We start from the raw sequence: 22,380 nt of genomic DNA on the forward strand, positions 1-22,380 counted from the left end.
TGTTTTCCATAAAAATGTGGCCAAAGAGAACACTGTTCCAATAGATTTCATGTCTGGCATTTCATACCAGCAGATTAAGTTGTACAGCAATTCCCACTCATTAATAAAAGCAAACATTTAGATTTTGGGGGGTATTTTTAGAGCAGGTTTACACATCCATGACCTTTACTACATGAAAACAAACCCTAATAGGGAAAAAAATATATTTTAAAAGCAATATTTGGAATCATTTTGAAAGAAACAATTTTCTCACGGCTAATTTTAATCTCAGATTGTTAGTTAGAAACGATAACATTTGCATCTGTACTTTTAATTTCTAGAGCACAAAACACAGGAGTCAGACTTAATAAAACAAAGATTTATTCTCAAAGGTTTTTTCTCTTTTTTTTTTACAAAACAAAAGTAAAGAAGGTATGTGTGGGAGAAGATATCCAAAATTCCCCAGGGAGATAATTAAGATATCCCAAGGTGATATCCACTCGGACAGAAGCAAAATATCCCTAAAGACTCGCTCATTCCTGAGAGCCTTCTACTGACATTCACAAAGGAGCGGACATTGCCAGGACATACCCTGAGGTCCTAGACCTAATGACTACTTACGAAGTAGAGTCCTGTGAACTCCCTCCTCTTATCACCCCTATCTCCCAATACCTTCTCTTTCCATATTGGTAACACTTGGCAGCTATTCTCTTAATATCCAGACAACACCACTCAAGTACACCCCCCCCCCCCCCTTCCCAATGGTCCCAGACACCTTCTCCTCAAATTTATTGTACAAAAGGAGTCAGTCGGAGAGAACAATCACTTCGTCCGGGTCACACTGTGTAGAGGCATGAGACTAAACAAGGGAAGACAAGAGGAAAAAGAGAAAGGGAGGAGAGAAGAGAGAAAGGGCAGGGAGTGGATGAGAAGGCAAGAGGGAAAAGGGTGGGAGATAGGCAAGTGGGGAAAGGGGTAAGGAGAGGTCACACGGAAAATGGTAGTGGAAAGGGAAGGGGAGAAGGAAAAGGGAGTGTAAGCAAGAGGAAAAAAAAGTCAGGGGAGGGAATGAATAAGGGAATACACAAGAGGGAATGGGAGAGAGAGCAGGATGGAAGTGAAATACAAACAAAACAGAGAAAGAGGGGAGGAGAGAAAATAAGCAACATTAGTTATTAGATACGGTTATTGTATTTTATAGTTATTTCAGCTACTAACCTTCTATATAAAGACAGCTATGCTGTTCCTCACCTTGTTAGCCTGTTCAGATGGTCTTGTTGGTGTTCCTGGTGGGCTACAGGTTCCTACCAGGTCCAGAGTTAGATTGTTATCACTGTCGGGATCAGAAGAGCTAGATAGAGATGTGTGTGAACTGCTGGAAGAGGGTAAAGACAATGTAAACATTAATACACCTGACACAAAGAAAAATGACGCTGAATAATTACTTAAAGAGTCAATGGATAATAAATATTTCCTTTAACTTTAGTAGAACAAACAAAGGCAGCTTCTATGCATTTATATGTAACCCTATTGTTTCCAAGCAGGGAAGAAAATCACGTGAGCCGACAGTACGGCCTATCCATTCACCAGCAACAGTCATTGTGTGGGCTCAGCCAATATTCATGAAGTTACCCATTCACTGGGAACCAGAGACATCGAGGTAGAAAGTTCTGAGTGAATGGAAAAGCTGTATGATTATTGGTTCAGCCTATAAAGGTGCCTCCACTGTGTGCAGTGTAACACTAACCCTGCAGATCCACCACTTGCACATAACAATTACATGTGTTACTGATTTAAAGAGCAATAGAGGGAGCATAAAAACCTTACTTAGCAACAGGGTCTATTATCCCGACAAAACATTGTTGTTATTGTGGGGTTTTTGTCCTTTTCATCTGTGTTTGACATCATTTCTACATAAGCGTTAGTACAATATTGACTGGGTGGGCTGCATACATCATAGAGGCCTTGATCACCTTCTCCTTAGGTCTCAAAATTTGGACCAAATAACATCTGGATGGGAATTTTATGATAAAGGGAATAAAGTGTATCCAATCCTGGCGAGGGAACTGAACCAGCGAATAAAGATGATTTCCAGGTACTTAACACCCTCCTCCCTGAGAGAAGCATGTACTCAGGACAAGATGACAGACACTACTAATTACACTTTGTTGAAGACCTCCGAGAAAAGAAAGAATGTTCTTCGAATCTCAATCCTGGCCACATTCTGGATGACTACGATAAGCACCATACTTAGATAACAGAACTACCGCTGACTTATCACTGATACTGGAGAACAATTAAATGCTTCTCTTCTGAACTACCTCCTACATAAATTGCCGATCGTAATTTAGTAACCAATAACAAGTGATGATAGTCAAAATACTAAGGTCTTGGGTCTGGAGGGAAACACTGTACATTATTTAAAAACAATTCATTATCCTCCAAATGATTTATAATGCAGTTTTCGAAGGGAAAGGTGAATTCCCATCAGATATACTTCAAACACAAATTATACATAGCTATTCCCCAAACCAGATAACAATTAAACCCAAAGTTTGTGTTGCAGACTGACGTCTCCTATTAATTCATCTATCAAGTGAGTTGCCAACATGTTGTCTTGCAGATTTCATTTGATATTATCACATTTCATCCAATTGAACCAAATGGGTTCTGTGCCAGGGAGGCAGAAAACTAACATTAGGCATTTATTAAACTTTCTTCATTATTTCAAAGCTCACAGGGTGCCCCTAGTCACCCTGTTTCCGGATGCTGAACAGGCATTTGAGAGGTTTGACTAGAGGCTGAAGATGTTTCACGAATGGGATAAGGAGCCCATATACAAGTGTGTTAAGATATACAATATGGATTATATTTGGATGGCGCTCCCTGGCAGGTATTGGCTGTGCCTTGAGGCTTTAGCTGTGCTGGATAGATCATGCCCCAGTAATCAAGGTAATTGGATTAATTTTATAGAATAGAGGGTAGCACTCTCTGAGGGTGACCTTGTCTTGTCCTTTGACTTCACTACCCAGAGCTCTCAGCAGCACTGATCCATTGCGAACATTTCTGTATCTGAATTTTTAATTCAAGTGGTCTTGAGTCAGTGTGAAAATAGCTGGGAGTATACCTCAGCGGTGGTACAAGAGAATTGCATAGTTTGAATTAAACCTATACGACTAAAGTGATAAAGGTCTAACTTAGACTTTGGTCTTCTTACCGAATGTTACTATATTATATTACCAGGCAGAATATGGTAAGATAATAGTACTTCCCAAGATACTGTGTCTATTGAGAGCACAATATATAGAGGTCTCTCTTGATGACCGACACTTGAGTTGAACGGCCGGATTAGACATGACAACATCACAGGCAGATAAAGTTATCGTCAGGCTACATCTGCTATCCGTCCTGAGATGTCAGATCTTGGAATTTTGTATGTGTTTTACACTCTACATATATATGTGGTGAGAAGAAAAAACCCAGAAAACAATGGATTTCCAGGGTTGTACTGGCAATATAACTTTTCTTTGCTCTCACTTAATATAAAAGCTTTTTGGTTGGCACAACCTACCCTATAGTTGGGTAAAAATGGACGACTATATGGTGAAACCAATTTGTTAGAAGCAGTCTGTGGTTACCAGATAAGGATCAGGCCCAAAAGGCCTTAATCCCCTTCCTTACTACAATATCAAACTATAGGACTCTTTAAGGAACAGACAACTTCATTAGCCCTCCCACCACTAATACCTATTCTAGTCAGCCCCAGCTTTCTTCCAGGACAGGATCCCAATTCTTGGTCCTTAGGTTTGTCCCAAGGTGATACAAAGGAGAGTAGTTTTTAGCAGAATGGGACTATAATTATTTGGGCAATAAATAGTCATGATTTCATCAAGTCTCTCAATTTGTGCAAGGTTTACTGCAAGCTAAGGGAACAATACTCTGCCCTAGTTTGTAATGTGTCTCATGTTCCAGGCTAGATTGTGAACATTTTTTCATACATTGACATGTCAGACAAGTCAAGTGATGTAAGATCATGGAGAAGTAGGAGGAAAGGTTAAGCTGCTCTCTTGCGGAAGAGAAACAGATTGCAATGTAAGAAAACATGTATAAATGTTCTGTGATCATTATAATTATAAAACGTTTCAAACTCCTCCATAGTTAGCACATTTCTCCTATAAAGCTTAACTACCTATTTCAAACACACTGTTATTGGCGATGTGGGAGGGACTGGTAAACATGTTTCAAGAGAAAAAAAAATACCATCTGGTACATAACATTAGAAAAATCAAAGTGTTCTGGGCTCCCATGAATTCTAAAGGTGGGATATTCTATCTGTCTCCGATCCATCTTATGACTGGAGAATCGTTCTATTTAACCATAAGCCAACACTTACAAAATATTCTACCGGGGAGTTATGACAACTATGGAGTCCTTAATTGAAGTCAGAAGGCTGATTCTCCATCTGGTACATAGGTCTTGCCTACATATGTACATCCATATACTTGGATTGTTTTGTCTAAGCTATAGGGGAAGTGATTAAACCAGTGGATCCCAAACTCTTTTCAGTTCAAGGCACCCTTAGGCTCTCCATAATATTTTCAAGGCATCGGTAAGGCAAAATAGTTACTAAGTGGTCCGCCACCTTGCTTACCACTGGCCCTGGTCGAGGCACCCCTGTGCAATCGCCGAGGCACCCCAGGGAGCTTAGGCGCACAGTTGGGGAACCACTGGATTAACCCGTTTCTTTCCCCACTACTATAGGCACAGAAAAACATCCATAAGAGTCTCCAGGTGGATCCAGCAGCCTGGATGGAATGTTTGTTGCAAGTTACTAAACTTTGATATATAGTCTATTTTCCTTTACAGTTTCAGCTCATGTTTGCTTTCATCGGACTGCTTGTAATGCACACAAAGTAACGGTTATGTTTTATGAGACCCATAAAATGAAAAGTACATACACTAACAATTCTGTTGCAATGTCTGTTGCAGTGTTGCAATGGGCATTGTCATTTTTTTTACATATACATTCATGAATGATGCAAGACGATATTTCAAGTTGAATCAGTTAGAAACAATGTTGACATATCCCAGATTTCCCTTACAAACCATTCACCAACTTCACCCGTCCCTCGTCCAAATTGCCAAATACAAGAACTGTCCTCTATCTTACCAGTCTGTCTTCGCTCTCTTCGCCTGACCTTCAACCTGGTCACTCCCGTTGCACTTTGTAACCCCGTTCTCAGTCCATGAAGATGAGGGGATCTTTTTCCTCTTCCTGCACGGAGAACGCTCTTGCTTGATCAATCTAGGCTTGATGGAGTCTCTGTGTGCTGTCTTATGTTTGTTAAGTTTTGGGCTACTCTTTTGCATTTCTGTTGCCACGTCTACTCCATTGCTGTTGCCCAAAGGAGACCTGTCAGAGTCTGTGTTATTTTCACAAATGTTCTCGTCTAACGCGTCTATGCTGGTTTGCGTAATCTCGTCAGAGTGTTCCGTATCACTGCTGGAGGGTTCTTGATTTTTTGTGAATGAAGAATCAACTACAAGATCATCAATTACAGAAGTATCTACACAGACCGGCTCCTCACCAGTGGTAGTGCAACCTTCGCTTCTATGCACCTCTGTGTCTATACTTGTCCTACTATCTACACAAGGCTCTTCAGGATATACCCCTTCTAAACATTCTTTCCTGCTGACCTCTGAAGGCGAGGACTCCTCAATTTCAGCTACTGTCCTCGCATCACCACTTCCACCCTGTGAAGTATCGTCTGCTAAGTCTTCCCCGAATGGCTCAACGTCACCATCGTTTTTCTCTATTGATGAACAAATAGCTGGTAATAAATTGTTCTGCACATCTGCATGCTCCCCAGTGAGCTCTATCTTGCCAGCAGGCGATTTACACTCCAAAAGCACATTTCCATTCTCTATTGCGTTCTTCTCACTTCTCTCTGCCGTAACTTGTGCTAACCCACCACTTTCGTGCTCCACCTCCGTGTACTCCTCAACGCTTGTCTCACCAGAGGTGATGCTCTGATTCACACAGTCTTCCTGTTCGACACTGTGCTCATTCTCTATCTCGGCTGTAGTTGGGGTGTCATCACAATGCACCAGGAGACCAGGAGAGTCGGAAGGTAGGGCTTCCCCTTCCGACTCAATGGACGTATTCTGGGATTCTTTATCATGGGACAGAAGCGTAGAAGCTGGAGAGGATTCCTGTTCCATTGCTTCTTCTTCTACCTCCTGAATAATGTCTTCTTCTCCATAATCTATATCATCTTCCTCTTCTTTATCGCTGTCTTCCTCTCCAGCTGAAGAAAAGACCTGTGGATCAGACGCTATGTCCATGTTTTGATCGGCCTCGTTTTCTTGGTCACCGGGACTTTCTTCTGGATAGAAGAGGGAAGAACACAATATATGTGTTACATGTCTAAAAAATGATTTATGGTTTTACATCACTAGTAAACTACGTTCCATTTGGCAGGTCCTGGGACTTGGACTGTTTATACGCCAATTTGATTTTGCTCAGCTAAAGACTGTAAACCATGTACAAACTTTTGAAATGGTAAAAGAGACAGATCACTGCCTTCCTGTATAAATGGACTATGACAGCAAATTTATAGACACAGATATATGGCAAGGTTGTGACATTTTGAATGGAACACAATGTACTCATTGGCTTCCTCAAAGTTTTGTGGTGTACCAATCCGTTTCCCTCCTCACCTTCCTCGTCTTCTCCCCCCTCACCATCTTCAATTTGCTGCGACTGCTTCAGTTCCTCCTCAATATCGGTGTCTGAGTCGTCTGACTCTTCCTCCTCTTCCTCTGATACCTGTTCTGGAGATGGCGTCTGTCTACTTCTTTGGGACACCTGCGATGGTTAAGAGGAGACATTGCTGCAACTGGGACTAAACAGGACTAAGCACCTGTAACCATCATGTGATACAAAAAGGATGAAACACCATAGAAAATATTTTGTATATAACTGTATGTTAATGTTTAACATATAATGAAAAATAGTTTGAACATAAGTCGCTATTGTAGGAGCTTTTGTTGTAGCCGAAGCAAAGAAGAAAAATGTCAGATATAGCTGAACAATACAAAAAGAAGCCAGGATTATAAAGAAATGTATTTAATTAACTTGCAGGCTGTCGTGTACCAGTCAATAAGTTAAAGCTGCCTTAAGAAATCAATTTAAATAAAAGGGTTGAGGCACCTTGTCGTCCTTGGAGGTGCTGGGCATCTCACTTTCCTTTTTCCTCTTTGTCTCCTCCACCTCCCCGTCATCCTGTAGCTCTGCATATTTTTTGATGATGTCATCTAGACGAGCAGTCGCCACTTTTCGATTGTCACGCAGATTACGTGCTAGAGATGAGTCCTGAAGAGCAGGGTCGTTCACTGAAAGATTAAACGTGTGCTACAAGTTAATCCGACAGCTAAAAGTCATTGCTGAATCAATTCACTTTATCCTAATTACACAATTCATCAGAAGGTTACTGAATACAGTGGATACATCAGCAACTTCATTCCACAACACAACAATTGTGTATACAGCTTTCCCAGAAGTGGCATAAGAGAGGCCTGGAAAAAACACATTCACAGCTGTATAATAGTAATGGAGTATATATGTAAGATTGATGCACTCGAATGGAAGAATACTACCCTCAAAACGTTCTAAAAGAAACATTTCACTATTTACAGGAGAACAAGCTCACACCGTTTGTTTCAACTATAGCAGCATTAATATTAAAGTGTACCCATTACCTAGACACAATGACCTTGTGCCTTTGTAATGCCACCAGTTCCTTGTAAACAAAGTTTGTTGACTTCCCATGAATATTAGTTCAACCCATTTATCGTCTGCCACCATGGTGCGTGGTGGCAATAGGTACGCTTTAAAAGAGAAATACTTTTAAAATGCAAAAAGAAACAGGGTCTTTTCAAAACCAGGCTTTAGAGAAGTTCTGATCCTAGGGATTCAACAGGGAAGCATTTTTACTCAGTCTCCCTGTTACACTAGCACGCACAATTTCCCAGTGTTTTGATATAATAAATTAATATTATTGTTGCTCATGCGACACATTCGGATCAATATTAACTTTCCGTTTCTTTACTCTCAAAACAGGTGATGGTGTGGCATCCCATTTTCCACATTGTAATAGTTCTGCAGCTGTGAGTTTCAAGAGTCATTTTAACTTTTTTTTTTTTTCCAATGTATATACTTGTGGCTGGATCACGTAAAAATATTGCAGATATTTATTTCAATCACGTAATGTATATCAATGCAAATGTACTGAGTTTTGATATTGTGTTGTATTTTTATCTTGGAAATGTAGCGATATTCCATGTTAGAAGAAATTTGTTTTCTGTAATTTTTCTAAAGGAAGTCCCCCATGCTAATTAGGCCTTTTTATTGTGACCAGTTTAGTCTGAATGCACAGCAGAATGTTGTTACCTTTATCCTGTCTTGCTACAAAGATAGGCAAACTACATAAATAACGCAAGCAGCAAGTAATTTAGAAAATCACAGTGATATAAATATTGTTAAAGTTTAAATTGCATTATCTCAAGTCTAGAGAACATTGCATCCTGATGCTAAATATCTGATGCAAAATCTCCGACTTGTGGTGCCAGGTAGGAAGGGGGCTTGGTTACCCCCTGCCAACATGTGTTGGCAGGGGGTAACCAAGCCCACACTCCTTCACACTCCTGCCCGCTCCCTGCGATCGGTCAACGATCGACGCCTCTCCTCAACTCTTATCACCTCTTCCCACTCCAGAATCCAAGACTTTTCCCGCGCTGCCCCCCTTCACTGGAATGAACTCCCTCGTTCCATTCGTCTCTCTCCTACTCTGTGCTCCTTCAAACGTGCGCTGAAAACCCACCTCTTCCTCAAAGTATACCAACCATCCACATAACCCCACCACTCGCTCTCAACTCGCTCTCCCCCTGTGCCTGTTCTGTTCTCCCTCCCTTAGAATGTAAGCTCACTTGAGCAGGGCCCTCTTCCCTCATGTCTCCCTACCTGTTCTTCTGCTCCGTTTTTTTGCATCAGCCTGCCTGGAGTTTCTGAAGTATTGGTATTTTTGTTTATTGTTTTGTACTGTTTCACCCTGTATAGTCGACTGTTTTGTACTGTGTACAGCGCCGCGGAAACCTTGTGGCGCCTAACAAATAAAGGATAATAATAAGAATACTAATGTGTGTCAGAATCTGTGTAAAAAGAGCCCTGTTTGACCATGTTATGTTATTATACCTTCTGGAGATCGCTAGTACCTCAAACTAGCGTGTAACTGTCCTCATCAGTACTAAGTAAGAAAACATCACTACTTGAAGATTCTGCCTGAGACTATCAGCTGATGTATCCTGTGACCAACAGATAACAGCTTACACTCTAACCCTTTCCCCGGCTGTCCTGTGTTGAACCCAGCGTCTCTGTGTCAACGCTCTGGCCGCTACTGAGCAGTCCTGATCCATAGTAAACTGTCAGGAGGTACGAGTCAGCCCACAGCAAAGAGGCACTGCAGCAGCTATACCAGCTACCCAGAAGTAAGCGGTTCTAGGTGCCGATGAAGGAGCCTAGTGGTGGCAGGGAGATTCTCCTACAACTATTGCGCAGTTGGCATTCGCAGTCGGCGAGTGTCTGGAGGCAAGGTGACACCAGTAGGAGTGGTCAGTAACAGTTGGTTACTAACAGCGAAATAGATAATTGGTGCAGGAAGGACATCCCTTCATTCTTCCTCCCCCTACAGACCGGGGGAAGGGGGGGGCGAGGTAAGCCCCTGGGTCACAATATATTTCTTGTTAAAGTTAGCCATTTAACTCACAAAGCAAGCCGTAGGATTACCAGGACAAAACACCAAATTACTATGAAAAGTCACAGTACTTTAGTATTTTATTTGATAATTCAATGTCTTTTTTAAACATACTTTTATAAATACTAAAACTCCATTCCGTAAATAAGTTTTTGCTTATTTTTCACCTGCCAAAATATACTACATTGTTCGTTCCTTACAGATAGAATAGCACACAAAGCCAATATCATTAGAATGTGAGTGGAGGAGTACATAGAAAGAAATGGAACTTCAAATCCTTCAAAAGAGGTGAGATTACATTTGTTGGCAAGATGGCAAGCAAACAGTTACACCTCATTAAACTTCAAGTATCCACTCACCATTCTTAAAGGAATCCGTAAGATGACTCCCAAAGTTATACACCATATCCAAATGTCTCCTGTCCTGTAGCTTGTTCCCAAGTTCACGGAAAGCATCCTGGGCCAAGCCTTGCATCAGCTTGCGTGATAGTCCTAGGTTGTGTTTCTCATTTGCTCTCTCGACCTCCCGAAGCACATCCCCATAATCGGGAAAGATATCTCGGGAGATATTGATGAACTTTTCCAAACGGCGGTTAACCTCTGGATAACGAGTGCCCCGATATTGTATTCTTTGTTCTATAACCCGACCTGTAAGGCTGGGGCAGTCTTTAAGTTCACATAGTTTATCAAATATGCGCAACAGTTTGCGCTTAAGTCTAGATTCCTGGATGTAGGAAGAGTCTTCGTCTTCTAAATCCTCCACGGACATCTCTTTTTCTTGCAACTTCTGGATCTCTTGAGAGTATATTCGCAGAAGATTCTCAAGGTAGCGAATTTGACGTTTTGAACCTCTTTTCCTTTCTGGTTTCTCTTTGATTTCCTCTTCTTTATCATTCACACATTGAGCTTCTTCCAAAGCAGGCTGCGCAGGGGCTGGAATATGCAGGCTGACCTTTCGCTTTTGGGAATTTGCTTTAAGTGCTGTACACAGTTCGTTGATGTAAACAAAGACTTTTGTACGCTTGTTTTGCACCCGGGTTAGACATCGGCCCAGGGTGTTGCGGAACTCAACAGAAGAAAGATATGAAGGATTGGCCTTGGTGTATCGTGTCTGAAGAAAGGTGATAACCTCTGGATTGTCCGAAGTTAGTTTTGAGCAGTATTCCCCAAACTGAAAGAGAATGCAAGTGTCGATGGGTTAGGTCAGAATTAGAAACGTCATACCAATCGTTTCCAAAAAATGGTTTAAATAGAACAAATGAACAGATGGTAAAGATGCAAAAAGTACAACTAAAGATACAAGGGGAAAAAGTTATCAAGGTAATATAGAGGTAAATGGTGTCCAAATTACAGTCTAAACAGCAGATATATATATATATTTATTATAAAAAAGGAAGGGAGTGAAAATATATTCAGGATGATAGGCAGGAGAAGAAAAGCAAACTACAGCTGACACTTAGGAATATGACATTTTTGTTAAATCTCATTGTCTGTAAGTTTATGTTTCACCCATAGGACTGAAGTCTCCAGCAATCCCTAAAAAGTCAAAAGGCAATACTACTGTACATCATGAGAGGAAGCTCAGAAAAGGGTACCTGGTTTCACCACATGATGACACAGGGAACCCATTGGTGAGACACGGAGCATGACCAGGAGTCGATGAAGAGGAAAGAACGTAGCCCTGGTACTAGAAAGTAATAAGGAGGATTTCTTTCAGAAGTCTTTGTGCTCTACCTTTTGGAAAACCAGATAGGCTTCTTTTTGAGCGGTGGTGCTCTTAAGGGGATGCGAGGATTGTTCTCATGACTGTTTAGTGCCCAAGGAGCGAACAGAGATCTTGGACTGGAAGCTAATGCATTTGGGTTTATTACAAGAAAGGAACTGTTCCTGTTCAGTGTACTTGATTATCTTCTCTAGTTCTGGCCAAAAGATGGTCTACACCAAAAAAGGCAGCATAGAGACTGTCCCTTTAGAAGAATTATGCACTGACCACGATATGAGCCAGAAGATGCTATGTGCCAACACCGAATTGGCTGAGGATCTAGCCGCTAACTTGGAATCAAAGGCCACATTCTCTTTGTAGAGAGATGTGTCCAAGTTATTAGAAGCAAGCTAAATTATCTACTCCCTTATTATTCCATTTTGAAAACTCTTCAAGAAGTTGTTCTGCCCAAGTGTAGGTCCACATGTAGAAGAAAGGCTCTACAAAAGATGATCATATCCTACTAGACAGCCATGACACCAAAGGGTCCAGGAATTTTGGATGCTATAGCGCAGTGTTGGCTAACCTGTGGCACTCAGGTGTTGTGAAACTACAAGTCCCAGCATGCTTTGCCAATATATAGCAGCTTAATGCTGGAAGGGTATGCTGGGACTTGTAGTTTCACAAGGTTAGCCAACACTGCTATAGCGGTAGAGTGCAGTCATGATTCAGATCCCTCTGAAAAATAACCCTGTCACTCTCCTGGGGACAGTTTAGGTCATCTTCAAAAGGTTCAAGAAAAAAAATATAATATACTAAGACAAGTATGGGTAAGAAGACCTGTGCCAGTCCCCTATGTAGGATACCATAAACAAAGATGATGGAAAGCAGCGGCGCAGGAAGGAGAAGTCAGTTACTTTTCCAGTACCCGGATTCCCAGGGGTGAAACTTAACCCACCATCTGTGTCCCTCTTCTGTTGAAGGAAAAACTGTAAGGTAAGCTTTCATAATCACGAACAGAAGAAACAGTGCAGAATATATGTCGCAAAACATGGGTGTGAGTAATAATAGACAGAAATAATGATGACACCAGGTTCTCACCTCCTCAAATAGCTTTTTGTTCTCGGCACTCTGTATAACACCCTTTTTGTTGTTTTTGCTGTCTTCATTCTTCCCATTACTCTGTGGTGGGGTCTTACCAGGACTTGCCTTGGCTTCAGAGGTATGTGGCGGTTCCTCGTCATCATCGTCGTCATCTAACACAATGATCTCATCCGCATCTGCCATCTTTCTCTTACAGGAACTCAAGGTCTGACGTAGGACACAGTCAGCATGGCAGGATGTAGCACATGAAGACCACTACTGACCTGTCAACAGAAAAAGAAAAGTGTTTGTGTATAATGTAATACAGTATTATGTGTGTACAAAAGTTCACTTGTGAAAAAATCACAAAAATCAAACCGTTACCAAGTCTTAAGCCGCACATCAATTCATTTTGTAACTTTAATAGTATGGAAACTTTTTTGCATTAATTTCTGAATGTTATAGATTGCCTTTTCATGAACAACAAATTTGTATTTCAAAGTATTGAGGCCTTTTAAAATGTTTCCAGCTATGTTTTTTAATTCACATGCCGAATTCTAATATGATGATTTTCAAATCGCTGCTAATTTTCTGCTGGAAATATGACACTTAGGCCTTGCTTTTAACACTAGTACAACACATATAAAAGGTTCTGAAATTTTACTAGCAATTGGGTGCCTTGCGGTTTAGCACATCTTGTTTGATTCAGCGCATTCACAAGTAAGATGCACCAGGAAACCCTACAGTTACCTCCAAATGCGCTTTCACTCACATTTTGACACCCTCCCACTTCATATTTTCACGATTTGTAAAGCTGCCTTACATCATCCAATTGTCTATATTAGCTTTCAGACAATCTCTCCATTTCTCTGGGCACCCAGCAAACCATTACATAACACACATAAATAGCATGCACTCCGATTATATAGGACTGCATGTTACATTACGGTTGCAGCTGTTGAGTCAGTCAACCTATCTGATCATGTTATTACTTATGTCTGGTCATTTTGTTATTTTATGTGATAATACCAGTGCACTGGTTATTGTGTTTTTTAATTTGCAATATAAAATCCATTTTTATTTATTTCTATTTTCATTTTTTTTCCATTCCCTTTCTTTTTTTTTCACATTATTTCTATCCTATCTTCTGTCCTCAATCAGGTCATACTTTGCGCCAGTGTTTTCTGTTTACATATAAATAGCATCCACCTCATGAATCATGTCACCTACACATAGTGGAGCCATTTTTTGGGGGACAAACCAGTAAAAATCTGCCCTACCAATATGAACCAATAGCATCACCGATGCGTAATACACAAACATTTTGCTACCAGTTTCTATGATATTGATTAACAGGGGAATAAGCCTCATACCAACTGGATTGTAATGCTAATACAATACATGTAAACAGGTCTAAGAATAAAAGCTGTTGATTTTAATGACTATCCATAACCACTGGCGCTATTTACTAGCATTCAGACGCAATGCATTTTGTTACATCTTGAACGCACCGATGAAGCCAAATGACCTTAAAAATGACAAGCGCATGCAAACACGTGACTTGTATTTGCACTTGCGTATGTAATTACAAGGCCAGTGGTTATGGGACTATCAGCTATTGACACACAAGTGACTCATCAGACGAATCATTTGTTTGCCCAAAACCATCAACTAGAAAGTATATTCCGACCAGAAAAATGGAAAACCCCGTTCCCGGCATATTTATTATTAATGGGAAAAAAAAAAAAAAATGAAAAATAGTAAAAAAAAAACAAACTACTGCTTAGCTAAACTAAATAGCATGCAATGGTGGCAAAAGTATAATTACATACAGTGTAAATTCACTGCTCAAAATCAAAAGAGGAGATTTATTTCCTGTCACCACACAGTGACATAGAATCAGTGCTGTTGTCAACCACCAGAATACGTACTGAGGTGACATTATAAAGAAACACAATAAGATATTGATGATCAGTAAACTACGTAGGTGTTACTTAGGTGTAACATATCCGACAATACACTTATACACTGCACTATTTATGGTGATTTGGGGTGGGTGGAGCCTGGTGGCATCTAATTCCTATATTATGTGTCCATATTCATGTTTTTTTCTGTATTCTCTCACAATGCATAAAACATATCAGTTAAAGAAAATGGAGGGAGAAGGGTTCAGTATTTTTTTTATATAATTAAAACAGAATTGTAATGATTAAGATCTGGGGTGTCCTTATCCCAGGTCACAGTATGTCTGCTGAGGACCAGAAACAGGCAGACAGCACTGACCAGGGCTGATATCAGGTACAGCCCATACAGAGACCCCCCACGGCTGCCACCCCAGGCAGATGCCCCCCATATAAATAACGGCAGAACAGCCCCCACCCCGGCTAAATAACGACACAACACCTCCCTCCCCACCGAAATATTACCGCTCAACGCTTCCTCTCTCCACTTCCGGTCTGTTTTTGGAGTCCGTGACGATAAGATGACAACTTCCGCTTCCGGCAGGGGGACAGCGACGCCATGACGCAGGTACAAAGCGAGGGGAGGGGCGAAGATAGAGGGGGCGGGGCTGTTTACATTCAAACGTACAAAGCGCGGGGAAGGGTGGGACGGTTTGTATTGGCACGCCCACTGGGGGCGTGGCTGGTGGCAGCTGGGGTTGGCTAAGTTACAATGAGAAAGCTGCCTAGGGTGAGACTTGTGGGTCACTAGGGGGCCTTTGCTTGTAGACAGAACATGTATATATATATATATATATATATATATATATATATATATATATATATATATATATATATATATATATATATATATATATATATATATATATATATATATATATATATATATATATATTCATCTCTCTCTCTCTCTCATATATATATATATATATTCATCTCTCTCTCTCTCTCTCATATATATATATATATATATATATAAAATTCAGTACCTCTTAAGCATAAATTAATTTTTCTTAGCTGCCCTCCTACATATCATTATCTCCTTTTCAAAATCTCTTTGGAGTACACACAGTATGACTGCCATTCACACACACTCGCTCACAGCTCTCATCATGTCGTGTGAATCCCCCGTCCCCTCCCCAGCTACAATTTTCCAGCCAGCCCCTGATGGTAATGCATGACTGTGCAGATTTATATTTCTAAAATGTTATTGTGGAACACAGACAAAGAATTTAAATATTATACAATCTTTGTTCCAATGTCTAAATTATTATTTTCTAATGATTACATTTTTGCCTTCTCATGAATATTATATTGTTGTTTGTGATTTCAGTGTAGGCTGTCATTGTACATTCCCGTTATTTATTGCTTCTCCTTTTTTACCATTTAGTTTGTTGTTTGTCCAGTTTATATTTGGTTATGTTTAAATTTAACTGTTCTATTTAAATGGAAGCATGTGTTGGTGTTTGCTTTGTTGCCATAAAATCCTAGAACCTCTTGTTTTCAATAAAAAAAAAATGCAATAAATTTACATTTAGGGGCATATTCAATTGTCGGCGGAAACACAGAAAATCTCGCGCTCCGCACACTATTACCGTTATTACGGTTAGAGTGCGCGGAAAAAACATTACGGTAATTTTCTCGCTGGATTTCAGCTCGCACCTCCCTGAGCCGCGAGTTGAAATCCAGCTAACTACTATCAATTGATCATCTATATAAGAGCAATAAAAATAAATAATAAAAACAGTTGCATTTATAACTAAATAATGCATAAAATTCTGCATATATAATCTAAATATGAAGCCAGTTCGAAATCTATATTTAGACCAGGTGGAAATAAGATTTGTATATCAAAAGCCATGTGGTCTCTTCTTGTGTAATATTTCTCTCATAATTACCACCTCTCTGATGATGTTTCACTTCGCAGACACCAATGCAGGACAGACAACTGCGATATTTATTATGTTATTATGTTGAGTATGGAAATGTACCGATACACCAGGCATTTGGAGTTATTTCTCCATGGGTTTGCACCCGTCATATTTCTTGAAATATGAACAACCATTTTCAAGTTCTATTGTTCTTCTAGTGAATAATTCATATTTGATAGTTTATTCCTTTGCTATATGTGGCTCACCTGTGCAGTAAGTCTTTTCCATTACATTTTTTTATTGTATTTATAATTATGTTCATTATGTTATTGTATTCTTTTATTTGAATATTGTCCTTCTGAAAGAAAGGTCTATTTAAATGTACCCTATAGTGCACCTAAATAAATTTTGAGACCCGTTAATTCCCCAATAGGATTACTGAAGACTTAAACTCTTTGTATTGTACCAAACCCAGGGGGCAGTCTCCTCAAGAACAATACTGCCCACTTGTTACTGCCCAATTCCATTTATAAGGGAGGGAAAGGGGACCTGGACTATTCCTATCATTAAGTCCATTTGTAGGGCGAAACGCGTTTGAAAATTATGACACTTGAGGCATCTTTCCTAACGTCATATGGAAACCTGGAAGTGCCATATATGTGCCACCTGAAATGATATTTTGTCCCCCTTGTGCTGCAGTGTAGATACCAATAGCTTGTTGAGCCTTGCTGGACGTTAAAGTATGCCATGTGATAAGGGTATTCTATTTTCTGACATATCTATAATATAAATGTCTAGTGGCGTGTGTTAGTCTGTGTGTGTGTGTGTGTTTGTGGAAAAAATAAAACCAAGCTGCAGCGCCACCTGCTGGGCGGAGTTATACACTGACCTACTAAATTCTTAGTGTGTGTGGGAAAAAAATTTCAGAAAGGGCTGAAATTTGGTATACGAAGATGTTTTTAATTTGTTAATTTAATTTGTTAATTGTTAAAAGTGTTTATAAAGATTTAAAATATATATATATATATATATATATATATTTCTTGAAGGAGAAGTGACAGTTGGGAGTGGTTGGTGGTTGCCGGGGGTGACAGTGGGGAGTGGTTGGTGGTTGAGGCCTGGGCTATGGCCCAAATGCATGACAAGAACCTTTTTAACACCTTAAGTAGCTTGATTTGACTAGAGTGCATGAGTATCATGCACGGGTTAACTTGTTGAATATATTACAGAAAGTGGTGAAACCAAATTTAGACTTAAAAGTACGACCTGCATTTACATATGAAATGTTGTGAGCCATATCGCATAGTGACTACTTCCTTTAACAGGGCTTGTTTCGCCCACAGACAAGGTTTTAAATTTCATTACACAAGGACATAGCTCCCTTTCTCTTTCACACTCAGTGGAGCACACATCTGAACTTGTTATGGAGACTGGGCAGTTTGTTCCAGTGTATGTGTGAGGCGCCGTCCTCTCCTCTACTGTGGGGACGGGCACGAGGCTGTCCAGGGAAGCAGACAGAGTCCAGGGATCAAGCAGAGATCAGGTTAACAGAATCCAAATAGCCAGGCAGAGATCAGGGTCACAAGCGAATAAGCAAAGTCCAAAAGTCAAGCCAAAGGTCAGGGCAACAGGCAAACAAGCAGGGTCCAGGAATCAAGCCGAGGGTCACAACAGAAGATCAAGCAGCAATGGAGCAAACACAGGAACAGGGGGAAACAGCAGCAGCCAGGAATAATTGGATGAACTGCACAGAGCACAGCTTGAGGCAGGTATTTGAAGCAGTGTGACAGGTGCAATTCTAATTAGGCATCAGGCAAGCATATTAACTCCTTCAGGCATGTTGAAGAGTTCAGGAACAGAACAGCAGCACCTCTGGTGGTATGAGATACTGCTGCCACATACAAAACATAGGCAGAGTCGTAACAATAATTATATGTAATATAGATATACATACATACACCCACACCCAACTGGCACACCTGTGCTTGACTAGATTTTATCTGGTACACCGATAGTAAAAAGTTCCCAACCCCTGAGCTAGATAGTACACCTTCATATACCATTAAAAACGTCTCTCACCAGTCTTGCTTTGAAGTGTTAGGCTCCATATAATTACTGAGGTCTAGGCGATAGTACTACTCTATTCGAAGGAAGTCACCAACAGATATGCTGCCAGTGTTATTAATCCAAATCTGTGTCCATCACTGTACAATCAGTTTATTTCTTTAATGTGTTTTTGTGCTGTTCGTAGCACTTTCAGAAGGATAAGGTGCCTAGTAGTCAGCCCTCTATTTAAACTCGAATTAGCGAATGACGGAATGACCAGAGTCATGTCTATTTAGAAATTGTGTACACATCTGGAGAGTATACAAATTTAGGATAGATTTACAAGCAAGTTACTTTTCTGGGGGACAATACTCTGGTATTTACATAGTGAAAGAAAAATGTAATATCTATTGTACATGAACAATACACAAGAAGATATTGCTGACAAACGTTACTCTTATCATTGCACAATTCTTTATTTTTGGTAATTACACAAGTCTCATATTTCTTGAGTCATAATTTAACCAACTTAAATATAGAGGCCTACTGTCTGTTTTCTACACATATGGTCACATATCTAATTAAGCACAATCACCAGCTCGTTTTGCGAGCTGGGGATTGATCCAGTCTTGTACTGTCCATAACAGTCCCATGATCACCTCTTGGAATGAGATGAAATTCTTCATGGCGTTCTGTGTTTGCTGTATCAGTCAGTAGTGTGCTAGTGCCTCCATTCTCTATCTCAGATATTCCACCATAACTGCCATCATCTTGGTAAAGATCCTCTAGGCTGTGGTAAAGCAATAAAGCAGTGCTGTAAACGGTATGGATGAAGCATCTTCCTGTTACCAACCCAGAGAGATCTGAAGTGCTGATTTGCCTCTAGCTTGCACAAATCTGCCTCTTGTACAGTGATCATAAAATTTCAGTGTATTAAATATTCCTTGGGAATGTGTTTTTTTTCTGACAAATTAAGTCAACGTCTTTCTGTTGTGAGAGAACAGGGATAAGAACTTTTGCTGATTTGAGCAATCTACTCTTTTGAGGGCCTGATTTAACCTACTTGAAAGTCCTTCCTCTTCCTCTGTTTCTCAGATCAACTGTTAATATATTCTATGCTTAGACTAAGGCTGCAAAAAAAACCAAAATAGTTTGTAGGATTATTATTACTTTCCTTTATAAAGTTCTTACACCGCACTGTACATTAAGAAATGTTCTTTCCAAAATTAGGCCACATACCTTCTTCTTGATTGAAACATCTTCACCCCAATGTTTCAGCCACAAAGCTCTTTTGCTTGTTGAAGATCCTGCAGGCATACAAACTTATTTTAGTGATATATATGGATGGTAGTTTTCCAGCCAGCCCCAGCCAGGACTTCATCATACTAACTACACACGGTTTTGAACATTGTGGAGGTGGAAGCCTCAAGCTCTTCTCTGAGCACTGTGTCTATCTTCCCATCAAAGGGATCCCAATGTTTTGTTTTCAATATGAGTGCGTTATTTGGAAGAAAAGAGGTATTAGTCTTTTAGCTTCCTCAGAAACTATGTTCTTCTGGTCTATAACATTCCGTCTGAATGAGGTCTTTCATCAATTTATGAAATGCAAATACTTTATGGATCGTCTTTTGATCATAGAACACCTGGGGGTAAATGTATGAAAGTCCGATTTTTTTCAACTTGCCGGAAATCGGTGACTTTGCAGGTAAAATTTAAAGCGGCGATGGCTTGTAAAGGCAAGTTTGCCTTTCACTGCAAAGTCGCCGATTTCCGTCGAGTTGAAAAAAATCGGACTTTCATACATTTACCCCCTGGGGTTAGATTTACTAATCTGCGGGTTTGAAAAAGTGGAGACATTGACAATAGCAACCAATCAGATTCTAGTTATTTATTTAGTGCATTCTACAAAATGACAGCTAGAATCTGATTGGTTGCTATAGGCAATATCTCCACTTTTTCAAACCTACAGTTTAGTAAATATACCCCCTGGTCCTCATACCTAGGTTTTTCCTGATCCTGATACTTTATCTCTGCCTCCTTTTACCAAAGTTTTGATCGGTAAAGCTAAAGAATCCTCTCTAAAAATCCACCTCTAAGAACTCAACAATTGTATGAAACGCTTTGATGGCTCCCGCAGCTGACAACGTGCCAGCATGTTCCTGGAGAGCCCACGCTTGTAATGTTGCTAAAAGACTATTAAGCTGTGTGGGATTGACATTCTCAAAAACCTGTTAGATAGATATTTTCAGCAACAGCATAAATTTCTTTTAAGGCTGAGACATTTCTCACTGAAGTGTGCCCGACACACTCTTGGAATAGGACCCCGGAAGACATTAATTACAAATGGCACATATGGGTCTTTCAGTGTTGTGTCTATTCTCGGCTGCGCTCTGCTCTTCAGACACCAAGAACATCTGTTCTGTAGGAAAAGAATGATAGATAGCCAGATGATCTAGAGCAGTTTTTTTTTGTTTTGTTTTTAACACATACCTCTTTTTGATGGTATGTTTCATTTCTGTATTTTTAGTGGATACTATCATATTCTGCATATGTTTACGGGTTCTCGACATGGGATGAAGGAGTAGTGAAAAGGAAGCAGAATCTGGCAGGAGGACCCTGGTGTTTTTTATTTTATTCAAGAAGTGTATCTCATTCCAGAGTGGTACTATTTTAAGTCGGTGAACGATACCATCTATAAAAACTTTTAAGGAGCATTTTCTTTGTTTTGAACGTAAATGGAGCGTTTTGAAATGTTAGCTTTGATTGTCACCCACTCCTTAGGACCCAGGATCTCCCCAATTGATATGATGTGTGTCCTTAAATATCTATACCAGTCCCGGCTACGTTGGCCAGCCTCTTGTTGCGGTTAAATACCAGCTCGCTGAACCTGGAGGCAGCGCAGAGGGCCACGACCTGCAAACCCACCAGCATCGACACTCAAACCTTCTTTCTTGGGTCCTTGGTGAAAACCGTATGTTTGTTAAGACTCTGTGCCTTTGTTATTTGCAGCGCTAATTCTGGTTGGAGAAGGAGAATCCACTGTATCTACTCAAATTGTGACAAGAACCAGGATTATATGTCCACACGTGGGAAGTGGAGGTTTCTATTGTGGCAAATCCAACAGGAGAACAATGTAGGGATTAGGCCAAGGGTTGGTTTAGAAACGAAGCTATTTACGCTATTATCCCAGAGAGGGAATGAAAATACCAGAGTGAGTGGGTGTTTCTTTATCAGGGCTGTATTTTTGGGCTTGACCCAATAGAGTTCCAGGTCATTATGTCTGCTTCAGGGTCTCAATCAGGGCAGTAATTTTACCAATTAAAGTTTGTCCTACTTCTGGTCAGTTAGATGCCCAAACCTTTTAGTTTTTGGGGTTGAGTGCAGAATCTGTACTCCACTAATTTATTGTTGGTATTGGGGGAAATTAAGATCCAAGAGTAAGATTTGTAGTGTTTTGTTTGTAATTCAATATGTCACTGTATATCCGAAGGTTTCAGAATACATTGGCGAGTGAAGTGTGGGGTCTGGATATAAAATGTCATCCGCGTAGACGGACATTTTATGCTCTCAAGGGCCACCTCATACTCTGTCTTTCAAGTAAGTTTTATATTTATATTTTTTAATGGCAGCCCTTAGGTCTGAATGAAAAGTTTCTTTGACTTCCTTCATAAGATCCTCATCCTTCATAGGATCTTCAAAGTCTGAGTCTGGCCTAGGAGAGTCACATAGTGCTTCCGAGACAGGGCCCAATGTTTTTTTCTTAAAGGCCTCTGTTTGGGCAGTTTTTTTTTTTGTCTGCCCCTGAAACATTTAAAGTTCTACTGGAGTTTTAAAATATCGGATCTTATTGATGTTGAGCTTTTTGGAGTTGGGCTGCACAGAGCTCTTCATTTGCTTCCATGAGCCATGTGACACCTCAAGTAATGA

The 22,380-nt window shown here is 40.2% G+C and overlaps 1 protein-coding gene across 4 annotated transcripts; it reads right to left on the reverse strand.

The window, feature by feature from the left end:
- Nucleotides 1-343: 343 nt before the first annotated feature.
- Nucleotides 344-15,100, reverse strand: DAXX (death domain associated protein). 4 transcript variants are annotated; one of them, XM_075186448.1, is made up of 8 exons: nt 15,002-15,100; nt 12,594-12,859; nt 10,151-10,961; nt 7,193-7,374; nt 6,700-6,847; nt 5,150-6,362; nt 1,231-1,354; nt 344-838 (listed from the first exon to the last, which is right to left on the reverse strand). In XM_075186448.1, exons 2-8 carry the CDS (start codon nt 12,777-12,779, stop codon nt 785-787), a joined length of 2,718 nt encoding a protein of 905 aa, XP_075042549.1. In that variant the 5' UTR covers nt 12,780-12,859; nt 15,002-15,100; the 3' UTR covers nt 344-784. The 4 variants fall into 4 exon arrangements, with proteins under 4 accessions (XP_075042549.1, XP_075042550.1, XP_075042551.1 ...); XM_075186449.1 differs by having other exon boundaries at nt 1,231-1,351; nt 5,150-6,365; XM_075186450.1 differs by having other exon boundaries at nt 344-820; nt 5,150-6,365.
- Nucleotides 15,101-22,380: the final 7,280 nt, after the last annotated feature.

The sequence above is a fragment of the Mixophyes fleayi genome, chromosome 9 (genome assembly GCF_038048845.1).
Source record: "Mixophyes fleayi isolate aMixFle1 chromosome 9, aMixFle1.hap1, whole genome shotgun sequence".
NCBI classification, from domain to species: Eukaryota; Metazoa; Chordata; class Amphibia; order Anura; family Limnodynastidae; genus Mixophyes; species Mixophyes fleayi.

Coding starts and splice junctions, on each gene's coding strand:
- DAXX (XM_075186447.1), bottom strand. CDS start 12,779: ATGGCAGATGCGGATGAGATCATTGTGTTAGATGACGACGATGATGAC. Junction 7,375..10,150: donor TACGGATTCCTTTAAGAATG/GTGAGTGGATAC, acceptor TTAATCTTTCAG/TGAACGACCCTGCTCTTCAG. Junction 839..1,230: donor CATCTGAACAGGCTAACAAG/GTGAGGAACAGC, acceptor TCCCTTGTTTAG/TCTCATGCCTCTACACAGTG.